General features: G+C 42.9%; 1 protein-coding gene across 3 annotated transcripts in view; it reads left to right on the top strand.

The window, feature by feature from the left end:
* Positions 1 to 16,355, top strand: part of MCTP2 (multiple C2 and transmembrane domain containing 2) — a 264,931-nt gene that overhangs the window by 67,838 nt on the left and 180,738 nt on the right. For all 3 annotated transcript variants that reach the window (XM_054257201.2, XM_017973284.4, XM_002749091.6), the window contains exon 2: positions 3,261 to 3,795. In XM_054257201.2, coding sequence (XP_054113176.1) covers positions 3,331 to 3,795 — 465 coding nt within the window. In that variant the 5' untranslated portion in view covers positions 3,261 to 3,330. The remainder of the gene's footprint in view (positions 1 to 3,260; positions 3,796 to 16,355) is intronic.

The raw sequence follows: 16,355 nt of genomic DNA, 5'->3' as shown, positions 1-16,355 counted from the left end.
TCCTCTCTCCTCTATCTCTTCTATTTCCTTCCTTCCTTTTCTTTTCTTTCTTTCTCTCTTTCGAGGCAGTCTCACTCTGTCACCCAGGCGGGAGTGCAGTGGCACAATCTCGGCCCACTACAACCTATGCCTCACCGGTTCAAGCAGTTCTTGTGGCTCTGCCTCCTAGTAGCTGGCATTCCAGGCATAAGCCTCCACACCTGGCTAATTATTTATATTTTTAGTAAAGATGGGTTTTCATCATGTTGTCCAGGCTGGTCTCAAACACCTGATCTCAAGTAATCTACCCTCCTCTGCTTCCATAGCACTGGAGTTACAGGTATGAGCTACCACATCTGGCTGGGACTGGGTATTTTTAAAGACACTTTCTTAATGAGTCTGTTTTGGGTGCTGTAGGGAATTTAAGAAATTCTATAGAGCCGGGAATTTAAACTTGGAATATATCTGTCCATCTGTCTGTCTCCATCTCGATAGCATTCATTACTTGTGTTGTAACACATGGCTCCACCTGACTGTTGTAAGCATTGTACAGTATCCCACTGTGTGAGGGCATCTGAAATCTTGCTGTTCCCATGGAAATCACAATGCTGCTTTGCTGGCTATTATCTCACACATGTGCTGAGTTTTCATCATCAGACACTGCATGACGTATGTGTCATTCCCAAACTTCAGTCTCATTATTATTGCTGAGAAGTTACCACCTTCTCCATTTTTATGTTTTTATGTATATTACTTTCTTGACAACAGACTTTTCAGTTATTCAAACATTTTCTTTTTCTTTCATCTTCAGATGTTTAGTTTATCAAAATGTTTCTTCTGTCAGAATTCTATCTGTATAAAAAATTATCTGGGCATCGTGGCATGTGTCTACTAATCCCAGCTACTTGGGAGGCTGAGGTGGGAGGGTCGCTTGAGCCCAGGAGTTCGAGGTGCAGTGAGCTGTGATTGTGCCATTGCACTCCAGCCTGGGAAACTGGAGTGAGACCCTCTCTCTCAAAAAAAAAAAAAAAAAAAAAAAAAAAAAAAAAAAAAAAATTCTATCTGGTTGTAATTAGTGTGGAATTTGTATACATTGTTTTGCTCAGATGTTTCAGTTGTGTTGTTTTAATTTCCACTTACATGATAAACTTTTCAAGGCTCTGCTCTGTGTCCTGAGTCTCTCATAGTACCTGTCACATTGTGGGTCCTCTGGTTGTATCAGCTGGTATGGCGTTTCCCATTTCTTTTATAGATTCTTTCTGTATCCTCCATTAAATGCTAATTGAAGGAAAATATTGCTGTATGAAAATAGGAGCCGTGCCTTTTAGCATACTTGCAGGTTAAGCTACGAGATGTGAACGGAATGTACTTGTGTCTTGCTAATGTGAAATACAAGTTTTTGTTTAGAATAACGTTTTTAAAAGCTGCCAAAAAGTTGTAAAATATTTTAAACATTTAAAGCCAAAATGACCCAATATAAAATAATGGAAACAATTTTATCAGTAGCTAACACGGTATTAAACATTTACTCCATACCTAGCACTGTTCTAGGAATCAAAGCAAAGAAAATGCGTTTTGTGGAAGCTCTTGGCATCTTTGTGCCTTCTGTGTATTAGCTCATTCAGGCTCCTGCGGTACTTAGTGTTGAACTCATCTGAAACTTGGGAATAATGAGACTCAGAGCTCTCGCATAACTTAAGATGTCCGAACAAGAAATGATGACAATAATGATAGAGACAGCTTTCTGTGACTGAGCACTTTAAAGCACCAGACACTGTGCTTTATGCTTTATCTCGTCGTATCTGTAAACTAGGTCATTTCATCCCCACTGGGTAGGTGAGGCAGTGGAGGCTCAGTGAGGTGACTTGCACCTGGTCATCCATCTAAGTAGAACCTGGCAAATCAGGATTGTAACCTGTGGAATCTGTTTCGAGAGCCCAAGCTCTTAATCTTTACATTCTCTACTGAAGACACCAAGTTCATCCTGGGAGAAGTTCTTGCCATGCGCTGGTCATTAGGCAAGGACTATAGAGAGAAAGTCCTGACCTTCAGCAGGAAAATGGCTGCGTGCACCCTCATCTCTGGCTCTCTGGCCCATCCTTCACAATGATGAACTTCCCTCTCCTGGAAGGAGCTGGGGTAGGGCACAAAAGCCAGGGTCCTTTGTTTCAGAAAATGTGTTTTGTGGAAGCTCTTGGCCTCTCTTTGCCTCAGCCAAATGTGACAAAATACAAACAGACCAGGTCTCAGTGGCTGCCCATCCTGTTCTTTTTCATACCAAAGGATTTATTATGAGGCATTGGACACATCAAATAAGGGTTATTTCTGCAAATTTGATTTTGATTTGATCCCTGATGAGCTCAACCTGTTAGATCCCAAATCATCACTTTGCTGCACAGCACTTACTGGACTCCGTAATTACATATTTACTGTATGTGTGAAGCGTCCTTATTCTTCATAACCAACTGTGAGTGAGTGACGCTTTCTCCCTTTCACATTCTCAGGCTAAATCTCAGAAGCTTGCTTTTTTAAGGGCTCCATTATGGGAATTTTGTCATTTCTTCTGAATAAGAAGAAAACTCACATGTTTATAAATGTTTTTTCTTTTTTTGCTATAATCACCTCTATGTGAATATACATTTGTAGGATACTAGACGGAATCCTAGTTGATAGGGCTATGATTTTGTTCTTCAAAATGTACTCTTCATTCTCAAAGCAGGGATCGGTCATCCACAGTCTTCTGCATCTGCAGAGTTTTATTACAGCACAGCCACATTCTTTAGGTATCGTCTGTCTCCTGTGATGTCACAACAGCAGAGTTGAGTAGTAGCAACAGACGCCATCTGGCCCACAAAATCGAAAATACTTATTAACTGGCCCTGCACTGAAAGTGTTTGTTGACCTCCAGTTTACAGAAGTAGAAAGACCCCACCCCTTGGTCACCCTAAAGAACACCTGCTGTTATTGTTCTCGTGAAAGTCTTTAGCTCTGCTTTCTCTGGAGAGGAAATAAGAAAGTCATCTTTTCATGAAGCACGTTTTTCTTTTTTTGGTGCCAACCTTATAATCTCATCGTTTTAATGTTTCTACAGTTGCTCTGATGAAATACTTTTAAAAAGTTCTTAAAAATGCTTTTCCCTATATATAGAAGTTACCAATCAAATGTTGCAATCTTGATCACTTACTGGAAAGTGTAGAATTTTGAGTCGTGTTTCCCACGTTGATGTGCCCTACTGCCACCAGGAAGGTTCATGTTCTTTTCTTTTTAATACTCTTTCACAGGAGTCACTGCAGTTGTTTTCAATAGAGGTACAGTCTTCGGAGAGGCGGCTTCTTGGGTCTTCGTGCAGCCATGGATCTGGATAAACCATCTGTTTGGGGCTCATTAAAACAGCGGACCAGGCCATTGTTGATCAACTTGAGCAAGAGGAAGGTGAAAAAGAACCCAAGTAAACCCCCAGACCTAAGGGCAAGGCATCACTTGGACCGCCGCCTCAGCCTCTCTGTGCCTGATCTCCTGGAGGCTGAGGTCTTGGTCCCAGAGGGCCGGCCTTACTCTGGGCCCCAGTCTTCCTACACCTCGGTTCCCAGCAGTCTGTCCACTGCAGGGATCTTTCCCAAGAGTAGCAGTAGCTCCTTGAAACAGTCTGAAGAAGAATTGGATTGGAGCCAGGAAGAAGCCAGCCACCTCCATGTGGTGGAAACAGACTCAGAGGAGGCCCATGCCTCTCCTGCTGAGCGGAGACGCGTGTCCAGCAATGGCATCTTGGATCTTCAGAAAACTTCCCTTGGAGGAGATGCATCAGAAGAGCCAGAGGTGAGAATGGCACTGGGCTTTCCCATTTCTCTGCCCTCCCATCCCCTCCTTTCTCCTCCCTCCCTTACTTCCTTTCTTCCTTCCTCTTCTTTTTTGAAAAGCATATTCAGTGCCCTTGGAAAATTTGGTTAGGAGTTATTTTCATGGTTAGCTCAGATAGGAAGAATATTGTTTACAAGAATTTAAATTAAAGCAATATTGATTGCAGCCAGTGTTCCCATTAGTTTTAGGGTTGACCTCTGTGTATTTTAAAGCTATTACAAATAACTCTTCCAGAATACTTTAGGACATTAAAAGCCCTATTGGATGAATTCTCTTTTATCTGTCTCCTGGCAAAGAAATTAAGTGCAGAACTTTTCCTGGAATTTTTTGTTGAAGTGTAAGTTTGTCTCTGTCACTGTGCTCTTGCCGGTCGTACCTGTAGACAAACCATCATATTATTTTTCCTAAGAAGTGTATGAATGTATGTCCCCCTTTGAGTGCCCGAGGATTTGAACTGCCACATGTGTGTGTGCATTCACCTATGAACAACTTCACATGCATTCTTTTAAAAAATTTAACGCCGGGCACGGTGCCTCACGCCTATAATCCCAGCACTTTGGGAGGCTGAGCCAGGTGGATCACGAGGTTAAGAGATCGAGACCATCCTGGTCAACATGATGAAACCCCGTCTCTACTAAAAATACAAAAAAAAAATTAGCTGGGCATGGTGGCGCGTGCCTGTAATCCCAGCTACTCAGGAGGCTGAGGCAGGAGAATTGCCTGAACCCAGGAGGCGGAGGTTGTGGTGAGCTGAGATTGCGCCATTGCACTCCAGCCTGGGTAACGAGTGAAACTCCATCTCAAAAAAAAAAAAAAAAAAAAAATTAACAAAGCTTTAGTATTTCAATAAATTAACCAAATATAATTATGACACAAATATTCTATTTCAAGGGTGAATACGATTTAAATTCAGTCTCCAGATTACCAAATCATGATTTCAGTGATTGATATAATTAGTTGTTTTTCAAAATTCTTTCATTAATGACACTGAAGTAGGTTTCCATGTGGAAGTAAGGAGTTAATTTTTCTGTGTTCCAGGTTAGTCTTACAGTTGCACAGAAAACTGGTTGTTCAACTTGGATTTTTAGTTTCCCTTTCAGAAGACAACACTCATTGATTATTCCATGTATTGAGGTTTCACTGGGAAATGGGATCATGGATGTTCGGAGGATATCATGAGCATATTCCTTACCAAGCATTACTATATTAGGACACCACTACCCATAAGTGACTTTAACTATTTTTTTTATTTGGTGTTAAACTTTATAAAAGTCTTTTTGTGAGCCTTTTCTGCCTGTTTAGTAATTTATAAATTTGAAATATATGTTTCTACTCAACAAAATGCAAATGAAGTAGATTATTAAATTAGGTCAGTACGTTGCATTATATAATGAAGTTAATCTTCATCTTTTTTTTTTGTTTTTTCCTTACCAGAAAATACAAGTAGGCTTCTTATCTTTGATATGCTAACATTTTCATACTCAGAAGGAATTTTTTTGAAGCGACCGCTGGTTTTTTTTTTTGGAGCCAGAGTTTCGCTCTTGTTACCCAGGTTGGAGTGCAATGGCACGATTTCGGCTCTCCGCAACCTCCGCCTCCTGGTTCAGGCAATTCTCCTGCCTCAGCCTCCTGAGTAGCTGGGATTACAGGCACGCGCCACCATGCCCAGCTAATTTTTTTTGTATTTTTAGTAGAGACGGGGTTTCACCATGTTGACCAGGATGGTCTCAATATCTTGACCTCGTGACCCACCTGCCTCGGCCTCCCAAAGTGCTGGGATTACAGGCGTGAGCCACCGTGCCCAGCTGAAGCGACCGCTGTTAAATGATTTAGAAGTTTTATCGTCTTTGTTGACTAAATAGAAATATTTGAATGCTACGCTAGGCCAGGCAGTGTCAATGTTGCTATTGGAAATAGAGATGCATAAGAAAATGACTCTGCCCTCTGACTAAAAGTTTTGTTGGGAGATCATACATTCCCAAGCAGAGCATAAGAGGCAACTGGTTATCAGAGCTGTCATTGCAAAATGTCTCATCCTGTTCTCCTGGAAGCTCATTAGAAGTAGGGGATCAGTGTGTGGGAAATAAGGGCATGTTATCTGTGAAGCAGTGTCCACATTGGCACAGAGGACAGTCTGCTTGCCAGGTGAGGAAATGTGGTGACCACAGGCCTGAAGTATGGATGGGTACTGTTGGGGATGGTGAGTGTTTTGCTTTACCTAGGTTGGAGGCTATGGGAGCTTTCTGGTGTGATGTGTGTCTGGAAGTGTGGGCTGGTCCATGGTGACAGATGAAGCGTTGTTGGGGTTGGCTGTTTATCATCTCCAGGTTCAGTGCAGAAAGCTTACAATAGGGAGAATCCTTCAATAAAGAATAGGGTATTCTGGATGATTTGACTTTCCCTTTTAATGCAGACATTTTTTTAACCTTTGTTCTCAAGAAAGAATCTTTTGCTCCTCCTCTTCTGCCCTAAAAAGTACAAAGCTGTAAAAAAGGATGAGTTCATGTTTTTTGTAGGGAAATGGATGAATCTAGAAACCATCATTCTCAGCAAACTGACACAAGAATAGAAAACCAAACACTGCATGTTCTCACTCCTAGGTGGGTGTTGAACAGTGAAAACACATGGATACAGGAAGGGGACCATCACACATTGGGGTCCGTTGGGGGGTGCTAGGGGAGGGACAGTGGGGACTGGGGAGGTTGGGGAGGGATAACATGGGGAGAAATGCCAGATATAGGTGATGGGGGAATGAAGACAGCAGTCCACCTTGCCATGTATGTACCTGTGCAACAGTCCTGCATGAGCTGCACATGTACCCCAGAACCTAAAGTACAATTAAAAAAGTAAGTAGAAAACAGAGACTAAGACTGATTCTTCCAACCAAGGTTGAGGTTCTTGCTACTTAAGTACTATTGATTTGCTGGGTGGCATGCTTGCAGAGGATGGAGGGACAGGGTGCTGCTGATCCCCTTGCAGTCTAGTTCTGCCCACCCACCTCCCTCCTCGCTGGGCTGGCTCCTCCCCTCAGTCCTGCCTGATGGGGTTGGGCCTGTCCTACTACCTGAGGAACCAGAGTTTATCATGTGGCAAAGAAGGAGGAGAGCTCCCTTACTTATCTTCTCCCCTAGGCTGTGTTAATTTGGAGCATTGGCATGGCTGGGGAGACATATTTGCCTGTGTATTCTAAGGGTCTAGCTTCATGCCTGGCACAGAGCACACAACATGTGCTCAGCTGTTATTTGTTTAATACTAAAACAAGGATAGCAACACGTGCATTCAGCTTACTTGGGTATTCATGTTTTTCCTGTGAGTTTTCTTTAGTTTATGATTTAATTAAAACCAACATTTGTGGTTTTTGAAAAATACCAATTTCACTTTGTATGATAATGAGAATTAGACATTTAGGCAGGTATAAACTTTTTAGCTGAAATTGGATATTGATTTTATTATTTATTTTTTAAATTTAGTTTTGAGATGAAGTCTCGCTCTGTTGCCCAGGCTGGAGTGCAGTGGCACCATCTCAGCTCACTGCAACCTCTCCCTCCCAGGTTCATGTGATTCTCCTGTCTCAGCCTCCTGAGTAGCTGAGACTACAGACACGTGCTACCATGCCTAATTATTTTTTTGTATTTTTAGTACAGATGGGGTTTCACTGTGTTAGCCAGGATGGTCTTGATCTCCTGACTTCATGGTCAGCCCACCTCAGTCTCCCAAAGTGCTGTGATTACAGGCGTGAGCCACCTGCCTGGCCCATATTGATTTTAAATCTGAATTTATCATTTCTACTTTTTTTAACAAAGGGGGAAATTCCTGCAGAATTCATGTCACCCGAGAGTTTGGGAGTTGGTTCCTCTGTATCTTAGATCTGGCTCATCTGTTTCTTCTGAGTTAATGGCCAGTGGCTTTCTATACCTTTTGTGGAAAGGGGGAGAAATGAGGAAGAAGGAAGGAGCTGGCACGTGACAAGCCTGGTATACAACAAGGACAATCAGATTTTTGTCCGGTGTCCTCAGTTTAACTTACCTGGTTTTTAGCTTCCCACAGGGGTCATGCAAGGAGTGAGCATCTGTGGCCCAAGGGACCCCTGGGGCTTTGCCTCCCTTGTTGTATACCAATGCTGCTCTGGTGCCAGGCTATGGCAGTGGGACAGGACCCCAAATATCAGCAACATCTGAATTCTACAGTCACCTCCAAGCCCACCAGCACTGACAAAGAAGGGGAAATGGAATGATGGGGCAAGTAAGGAAAGTAAGGATGAAGGGCGAGGAAGAAGGAATGTAAGAAGCAGAGGACAGGCAGAGGCGAAAATATTGCAGGTGCCAAATCCAACCATATGACCAAAAGGTGAGAATATCCCCTTAGAAGGAAGGATACATCAGTGGAAGAGGATTTAGCCAGACTCTCTCTTGAGCTCCAGATCCACACCCTACTGGGCACCCCATAGAAACGTGGTTTCGACTTGTCTTGACAGAATTCACTGTCTCCCTGAAGATCTGCCTCAAACGGAGACCATGAGTTTTTGGCAGTATCACCATTGTTCACCTAGTTGTTCAAGCCAAACACCTGTGAATAATGGTAGACTCTTAGTTTCCTTGCTTTTCATGTTCTATGGGGTCATCATTTATCATCTCGTGTTTCCTGGTCTTTTACCTACTGTATTAGTCTGTTTTCATGCTGCTGTCAAAGACATATTGAGATTGGGCAGGCAGAGGTTTGATATGGACAGTCCCATATGGCTGGGGAGGCCTTACCATCATGGTGGAAGGGAAGGAGGAGCAAGTCATGTTTTACATGGATGGCAGCAGGCAAAGGGAGAGCTCATGCAAGGAAGCTTCCTATGATAGGGTTCTCTAGAGGGACAGAACTAATGAAAAAAATAGATATAAATGGGAGTTCATTAAATATTATCTCACATGATCACAAGATCCCACAATAGGCCATCTATAGGCTGAGGAGCAAGGAGAGCCAGTCCAAGTTCCAAAACCAAAGAACTTGGAGTTCGATGTTCGAGGGCGGGAAGTATCTAGCATGGGGAAAAGATGAAGGCTGGGAGGCTAGACCAGTCTCTCTCTTCACAGTTTTCTGCCTGCTTATATTCTAGCTGCACTGGCAGCTGATTAGATTGTGCCCACCCAGACTAATGGTGGTTCTGCCTTTCCCAGCCCACTGAGTCACATGTTAATTCCTTAGCAACACCCTCTCAGACACACCCAGGATCATTACTGTATATCCTTCAATCCAATCAAGTTGACACTCAGTATTAACAATCACACTCCCCCTTATAAAACCATCAGACCTCATGAGACCCACTCACCATCAAGAGAACAGCAGGGGAAAGACCCGCCCCATGATTCAGTCATCCCCCATGGGTTCCTCCAACAACACGTGGGAATTATGGGAGCTACAAGATGAGATTTGGTTGGGGACATGGAGACAAACCATATCACCTACCTCATATTCATTCTGTTCTACTGAAATCCTTCCGACACTTCAAGGCCTAGTGAAAACCTTCCTCCTCTGTGATGCTTCTTCCAATTCTGCAATGAGTGTAATCAGCCTGCCTTCATTTTCACAGCATGACACTTGTACTCTGACTAAGCACTAACCTTAGACTGCTTTATGGAGAAATCTGTAGAGAGAAGAAGGGATTACAGCAGGAAGAGAGGAGGAGGTAGAGAGGGGAAGGCAAATTGGTCCTGGGCAAGGGCATCACTGAGTAAGTCCTTGAGAAAATCAGCACCTCTAAGGCCTGCAGTAACTATCTAGTGGTAATCTGGCTCAGACGACTAACTCATGATAAACAAATGCTCATGAGTCTGAGCTACAGATGGCAATCACAACTAATTGGAGATGTAACTACCTGAGAATTAATTACTTTAAAGACTCTAGTCCAGATGTGGTGGCTCATCCATGTAATCCCAGCACTTCGGGAGGCTGATGCTGGTGGATCACTTGAGGTCATAAGTTCAAGACCCACCTGACCAACATGGTGAAATCCCATCTCTACTAAAAATGTAAAAATTAGCCAGGCATGGTGGCACAAACCTGTAGTGCCAGCTACTCGGGAGGCTTAGGCATGAGAATCACTTGAACATGGGAGGAAGAGGTTGCAGTGAGCTGCAATCGTTCCACTGTACTCCAGCCTCGGTGACAGAGCAAGATGCCGTTTCAAAAATAAAACAAAGACTCTAATGTTCTTTTGATGTAAACAGCTCATTCTTCATTGTTGTCAAATTACACGAAAAGTCAAATATAATCAATGCCTACTTCATTAACCTGTTAGGAGAAATTATTATCTCAGGGCCTGGGAATGCTTGAAATGCATTTCTTTCCCATGGTCAGCCTTTAGGAGAAGTCACATCAGAATCGGGAAGTCAGTGCAGGGATGGACGCACAGCAAGGAGAATGCATGGGCTCCATGCTCAATGGCATTTCATACACCGTTATCTCACAGTAAGTACTGAGCCACAGATTAGAACTTGACATCCTCATACTTTGTCTGCCAGGGCCACCTTTATCCATCTCTGCATGGGAGCCCTCTTAACCCAGGAAGTCTGGATGATTATTGAATTGAATTTAATTAACTAATTTTTTTTGAGACAGAGTCTTGCTCTGTCACTACGTGCCAGGCTGGAGTGCAGTGGCATGATAATGGCTCACTGCAACCTCTGCCTCCTGGGTTCAAGCAATTCTCCTGCCTAAGCCTCCTGAGTAGCTAGGAATACAGGCGAGTACCACCCCACCCAGCTAATTTTTGTATTTTAGTAGAGATGCATTTTCACCATGTTGGCCAGGATGGTCTCTATCTTTTAACCTTGTGATCCACCTGCCTCAGCTTCCCAAAGTGTTGGGATTACAGGCGTGAGCCACTGCTCCCAGCAGGAAGCCTGGATTTTTAAAGTCCTGTGGCATAGGCTCTCCCTCCCTCTGCTGAACAAGTCTAAACTTTTACTGAGGCTTCCTGGAATGACCTCTGCCTTTTTCTGATTGACACATTATTTCATTAATTGTATGTTACCACTTCAGTAAGGCTGGTATCTTATCATGGTGGCCTGGCACCCATATTGTCTCCATTTTAGTGACTTCATATGTCTAGGTGCTGATGGATAGAGAGTCATTTCTTGGATTGATTCATATGTTGAATCCCTGACCTTCACATGACGGTGTTGAAGATATGGCTTTTAGGAGGTGATTAAGGATAAGTGAGGTCAGAAGCATGGAGCCCAGATCCAATGGAATTGGTGTCCTTATTCAAGAGAAAGAGACACCAGAGATCTGTCATTCTCCACTGTATGAGGACACAGCAAGAATGGAGCCATCTGCAAGGCAGGAAGTGGGTTTTTGTTGTTTAAGACACCTAGTCAGTGGTATTTTGTTACAGACGCCTGAGCTGACTAACTCTGTGGTCTTCACAGTTTTAGCTTCAGAGGATGAGCTCATTGTTCTTGTCACCAAGACTTGTGGCTAAAGAGGAGGTAAGAGCACCATAGACTACTGCCACATACCAATACCTCCACACACATATATACACACACACATATATCTGTGTATATATACATATATAAAGAGGAGGTAAGAGCAGCAGACTACTGCCACATACCAATACCTCCACACACACATACACACACATATCTGTGTATATATGTATATAAAGAGGAGGTAAGAGCACCATAGACTACTGCCACATACCAATACCTCCACACACACATATCTGTGTATATATACATATATAAAGAGGAGGTAAGAGCAGCATAGACTACTGCCACATACCAATACCTCCACACACACATATCTGTGTATATATACATATATAAAGAGGAGGTAAGAGCAGCATAGACTACTGCCACATACCAATACCTCCACACACATATACACACACATATCTGTGTATGTATATAAAGAGGAGGTAAGAGCACCATAGACTACTGCCACATACCAATACCTCCACACACATATATACACACACACACACATATCTGTGTATATATACATATATAAAGAGGAGGTAAGAGCAGCATAGACTACTGCCACATACCAATACCTCCACACACATATACACACACATATCTGTGTATATATACGTATATAAAGAGGAGGTAAGAGCAGCATAGACTACTGCCACATACCAATACCTCCACACACATATATCTGTGTATATATACATTATAAAGAGGAGGTAAGAGCAGCATAGACTACTGCCACATACCAATACTTCCACACACATATATCTGTGTATATATACGTATATAAAGAGGAGGTAAGAGCAGCATAGACTACTGCCACATACCAATACCTCCACACACATATATCTGTGTATATATACGTATATAAAGAGGAGGTAAGAGCAGCATAGACTACTGCCACATACCAATACCTCCACACACATATATCTGTGTATATATACGTATATATACACATATATAAGTGTATATATTACACATGTGTATATATATACATATGTATATATATACACACACACATATATATATATATACACATGTATATATCTGTGTGGAGGTATGGGGGTGTGTGTGTATATATATGCATACACATATGGGTGTGTTTGTATACACACACACAGTTATTTAGAAGCCAGTCTCTCTTGTTAGAGTATAAGCTCCTGAAAGGTAGAAGTGTCGTTTTTCTTCTTCTCCCAGCCTTTCTGCACGCCTCGCTTATATGGTATGCACGTATATTGATTCAGGTTATCACTGCAGTTGACTTTCCAGCCAGTAGCCACCGTCAAAGGCTCAGAAAGCTGTAAGAAATTTAGTTACTATGGGGAAGGGTGATACATGGAGGCCCTAGGTGGGTAGGGAGCCTTCTAAAGAAAGGCGTTTCCAGGTGTCACACTGAATGTGAAGAAGCTAAAGTTTAGGGGAACTTGGAGGGAGAGGAGGTTTTTTTTTTTTTTTCTTATTTAGATTTTCCTCCTCTAGTCAGCATTCTCCTAGTCCTTGTTTTACAAGAAGCCTATAACATGCCTTGTAAAATCAGCAGGTATTTAGAAAATGCAAAATACAAAAACTAGCCTATGAAAATGCATATGGTCTATTCTGGTTCTTGCTGGGATTAGACACATGTTGGATAAGATGGCCAGCAATCCCAGTACCAGTCTCTCCTCAGTGCTAGATAACCAGTTGGGATAAGAAGGGTCTGAGCAGGGTATTATTTTTACCATTTTCAGAATGATACAGAGCCTTGGGGAATTTTAGTGACTTGCTTACAGGATCTAACTCCAGGCCTGTCTGGATCTTGGGACTGTGCATAGAACTGTGTATAACATGAATCTGGAAGTACAGTTCTGCAAATGGTAGACCTCAGAGCTGGAGCTAAAAAATAGTTGATCACAAAAGGAAGACATTTATTCTTCTGTGTCCACTGTGTCCTTTTAAACACAAGGATCATTATCAAGATTGAATAGTCTCATTGTGGTGGTCAATAACTAATAATTATGAAAGAAAGGATCATTCCCCACTTCCCATAATCCATGTAATTCCGCAATGGATGTGTCCTTCCCTGACATTTCATTTGGCAGTTCGGGTTGTGAATAACTAGCTTTGGCGTGAGCTTACGTGGGTGAGTTGAGTGATTTGGAGAAGCTCCCCATTGAGATATTTCCAGAAATTGCTTGGCAGCTGCAGAGCGTCAGGTTGGTGGTCACAGAGAAGCAGAGTGAGAAACCACAGAGGAGAGGAAACGACCTCCAGGTTGCAAAATTAAACAAGCGCATCAGTTTCTCTACACTTCAATGGTGCGTTTTTTACTATTTTTGTGTGATCTCAAAAGTCATACGTCAATAGTGTGACGGTGTGTTAGAGAGGCAGGTGTGTCAGCCACTTCCCGGGGTCCTTCATGGGCTTGGTCTCCCTTTTCTTTTTTCCCTCCTTTCCTTTGCACCCGTTGAACACCTGCTTTGTGCTGATGCAGATCTATAAGCTAAGGACACGGTAGTCAACAAAATAGAAAAAAGTCACCACCCTCGTGGAGTTCCCACTAGGAAAAATGGCATGCTGCAGATAAAATCAGAACATAAAGGGTCAGGGAGAGAAAGCAGAGAAGGTGCTGGGGGGGGAGGTGTTACCATTTTGTACAGAGTGGTCAGGAAGCATGTCTTCCGAGAAGATAACCTTCACACAAAAATACGGAGGAGGTGAGGAAGCAGATTGTGTGCATAGCTAGAGAAAAGCTTTCCAGAAAAAGATAACAGCAAGCATGAAGGCTCCAGGGTAGCAGGAATGTGCCTGATGTTTCAGAAAGAGCAAGGGAGCAGTCAGTCTGGAGAGCAGGCAGCGAGGGGGCAGTGGGAGGAGATGGGAGAGAAGTGAACAGAAGCCACATCATGTAGGGCTTTCCTATTTTGCCAAGCAACTCTAGCCGACCATCACAACTGCTTAGTGTACAGAATGAGCAGAACAACCAGGAACCCAACGGGCTCAATGCTGAGTCCCTCGTAATTTGGGCAGAAGGAATTGGTGACACACGGGCGGTGCTTGCTCTGCCTTGCAGACACTGGGAATAGCAGTAAGTCCAAGCTCTGCCTTGGGGAAAAAAGAATGGAGAAATGGCGCCCAGCCTGAGGAGCTGTGGGCAGAAGGGAAGATGGCACCTCCTGAGGCTTCATCAGCCAGTATCTGACTTTGTCCTGGTCACTTTCAGTAGGGAATATTGGAGGGAGCTAAGAAAGGCGCTCAGGTGCTGACCGCCAACGTCAAGTTCTTTTGATCCACGCTTTCCCAACATACAGGCTGTTTTACTACTATTACTAATATAATCAATAATAAATACTAGAACAGCACAGTCCATCTAATGTGGCCAACTAAGGGATTATGTGTAAGGAACTCTGCTAATTTCTGTATAGATATGATCAGACCACATCTGTTTGGTTTCCTTTATATACAAAGAGCCCTCGCACCGTGTGTGTCTGAGAAAAGTCTTTCAATAAATACCCTTTGGGTGATTTAATTAGTCTAGCCACCTATAAGGCAATCTGTTTTGACCCACTGAGATATTTCCATGTTTTGAATTTGAGGTGTATTTTTCAAGGACAGAAAGCTAGAAAGAGCAGAGGTGGGACTCAAATCCAGGTCTTTTGGACTCTAGAGCCTTGTTCATTCACTGCTCTGTGCAGCTGCCTCCTGGTATGTTAGGTTAGGTGTGCCGTTTTGGGGTTCTCTTGGCACAGGTGTGGTACAGTGAAAAGACAGCATATCCAGGTTACTCAGGATATGAACCCAGAGTTCTCACTAAGGCCTAACTCTCCAGCTTTCCTGTGATGGCCGTTTAGCCTCCTGGCTCTGCTTTCCTGTTTGCCAATTGGGAAAACCAATGGCAGCCTGTGGACTTGTTATAAGAAGTTACTATGAGAATATATTTGTAAACTGGAAAGTGCTCAGCAATGTACAAGCAGCCATTTGTTTTTTGAGATGAACTTTTTGCTTTCGTTGTGCAAGCTGGAATGCAGTGGCTCGATCTCGGCTGACTGCAACCTCCACCTCCTGGGTTCGAGCGATTCTCCTTCCTCTGCCTCCTGAGTAGCTGGGATTACAGATGCATGCCACCATGCCTGGCTAGTTTTTATATTTTTAGTAGAGATGGGATTTCACCATATTGATCAGGCTGGCTTTGAACTCCTGACCTCAGGTGATCTGCCCTCCTCAGCCTCCCAAAGTGCTGGGATTACAGGTATGAGCCACCACACCTGGCCATAATGAATATGCACAGTTTTAGAGCATTTCAACGGGGGTTGGTAAAGTTTTTTTGTAAAGAACTAGAGTTTTGTGGGCCACAGGTCTCTCTCACAATGACTCAAGGTGAGGCCCTGTGACATCAGCCATAGACAACACAGGCATGAGCGGACAGCACTGTATTTCAATCAAACTTTATTTTTAAAAGCAAGCAGTGGGCTAGATTTGTCTCATGGGCTGTAACTTACAAAAATTTTTATACCATCATGTGCTTGAGCAAGGTATATGGACACACACACACGATTTGTATTTTGCTGTTAGAATTGGCAGTCAGTATTCCAGGGTAATCACTCTGAGAGACCAGTCTTGGAGATGAGATTTAAATTTATGCACCTTGATTGTATGATCCATAACCTCCTGAAAAGTAGCATAAAACGTGAATAAGAACAGATGGGCCGTTGGGTTGGCTTGATGACCTCTCCTTGCCAGGTAGCTGATTTTTCTTTCTATCACTGTGTCCAATTACTGCCTCATGGTTAGTGGAGCCAGCTGATTCCCTTTGCTTATTTTATCACTTATCTGTCCTCTAGGTATTTGGGTTTGTGACTCCTATATTCTTAAATAGACATATTCTCAACAGACAAGATATGGGTTATAGATTAAATATGCAGTATGTATACATTTATATATTTTAATGGGGCAGTTTTTAAAAATTGTACGTTAGGTTCTGGGGTACATGTGCAGATCATGCAGGATTGTTACATAGGTATATACATGGCAAGGTGGTTTGCTGCCTCCATCCCCCTGTTATCTATATCTGGCATTTCT

This window comes from Callithrix jacchus, chromosome 6 (genome assembly GCF_049354715.1).
Source record: "Callithrix jacchus isolate 240 chromosome 6, calJac240_pri, whole genome shotgun sequence".
In the NCBI taxonomy this organism is placed as follows: Eukaryota; Metazoa; Chordata; class Mammalia; order Primates; family Cebidae; genus Callithrix; species Callithrix jacchus.
The sequence above is the reverse complement of the archived record's forward strand: the minus strand, read 5'-3'. Positions and strand labels throughout refer to the sequence as shown.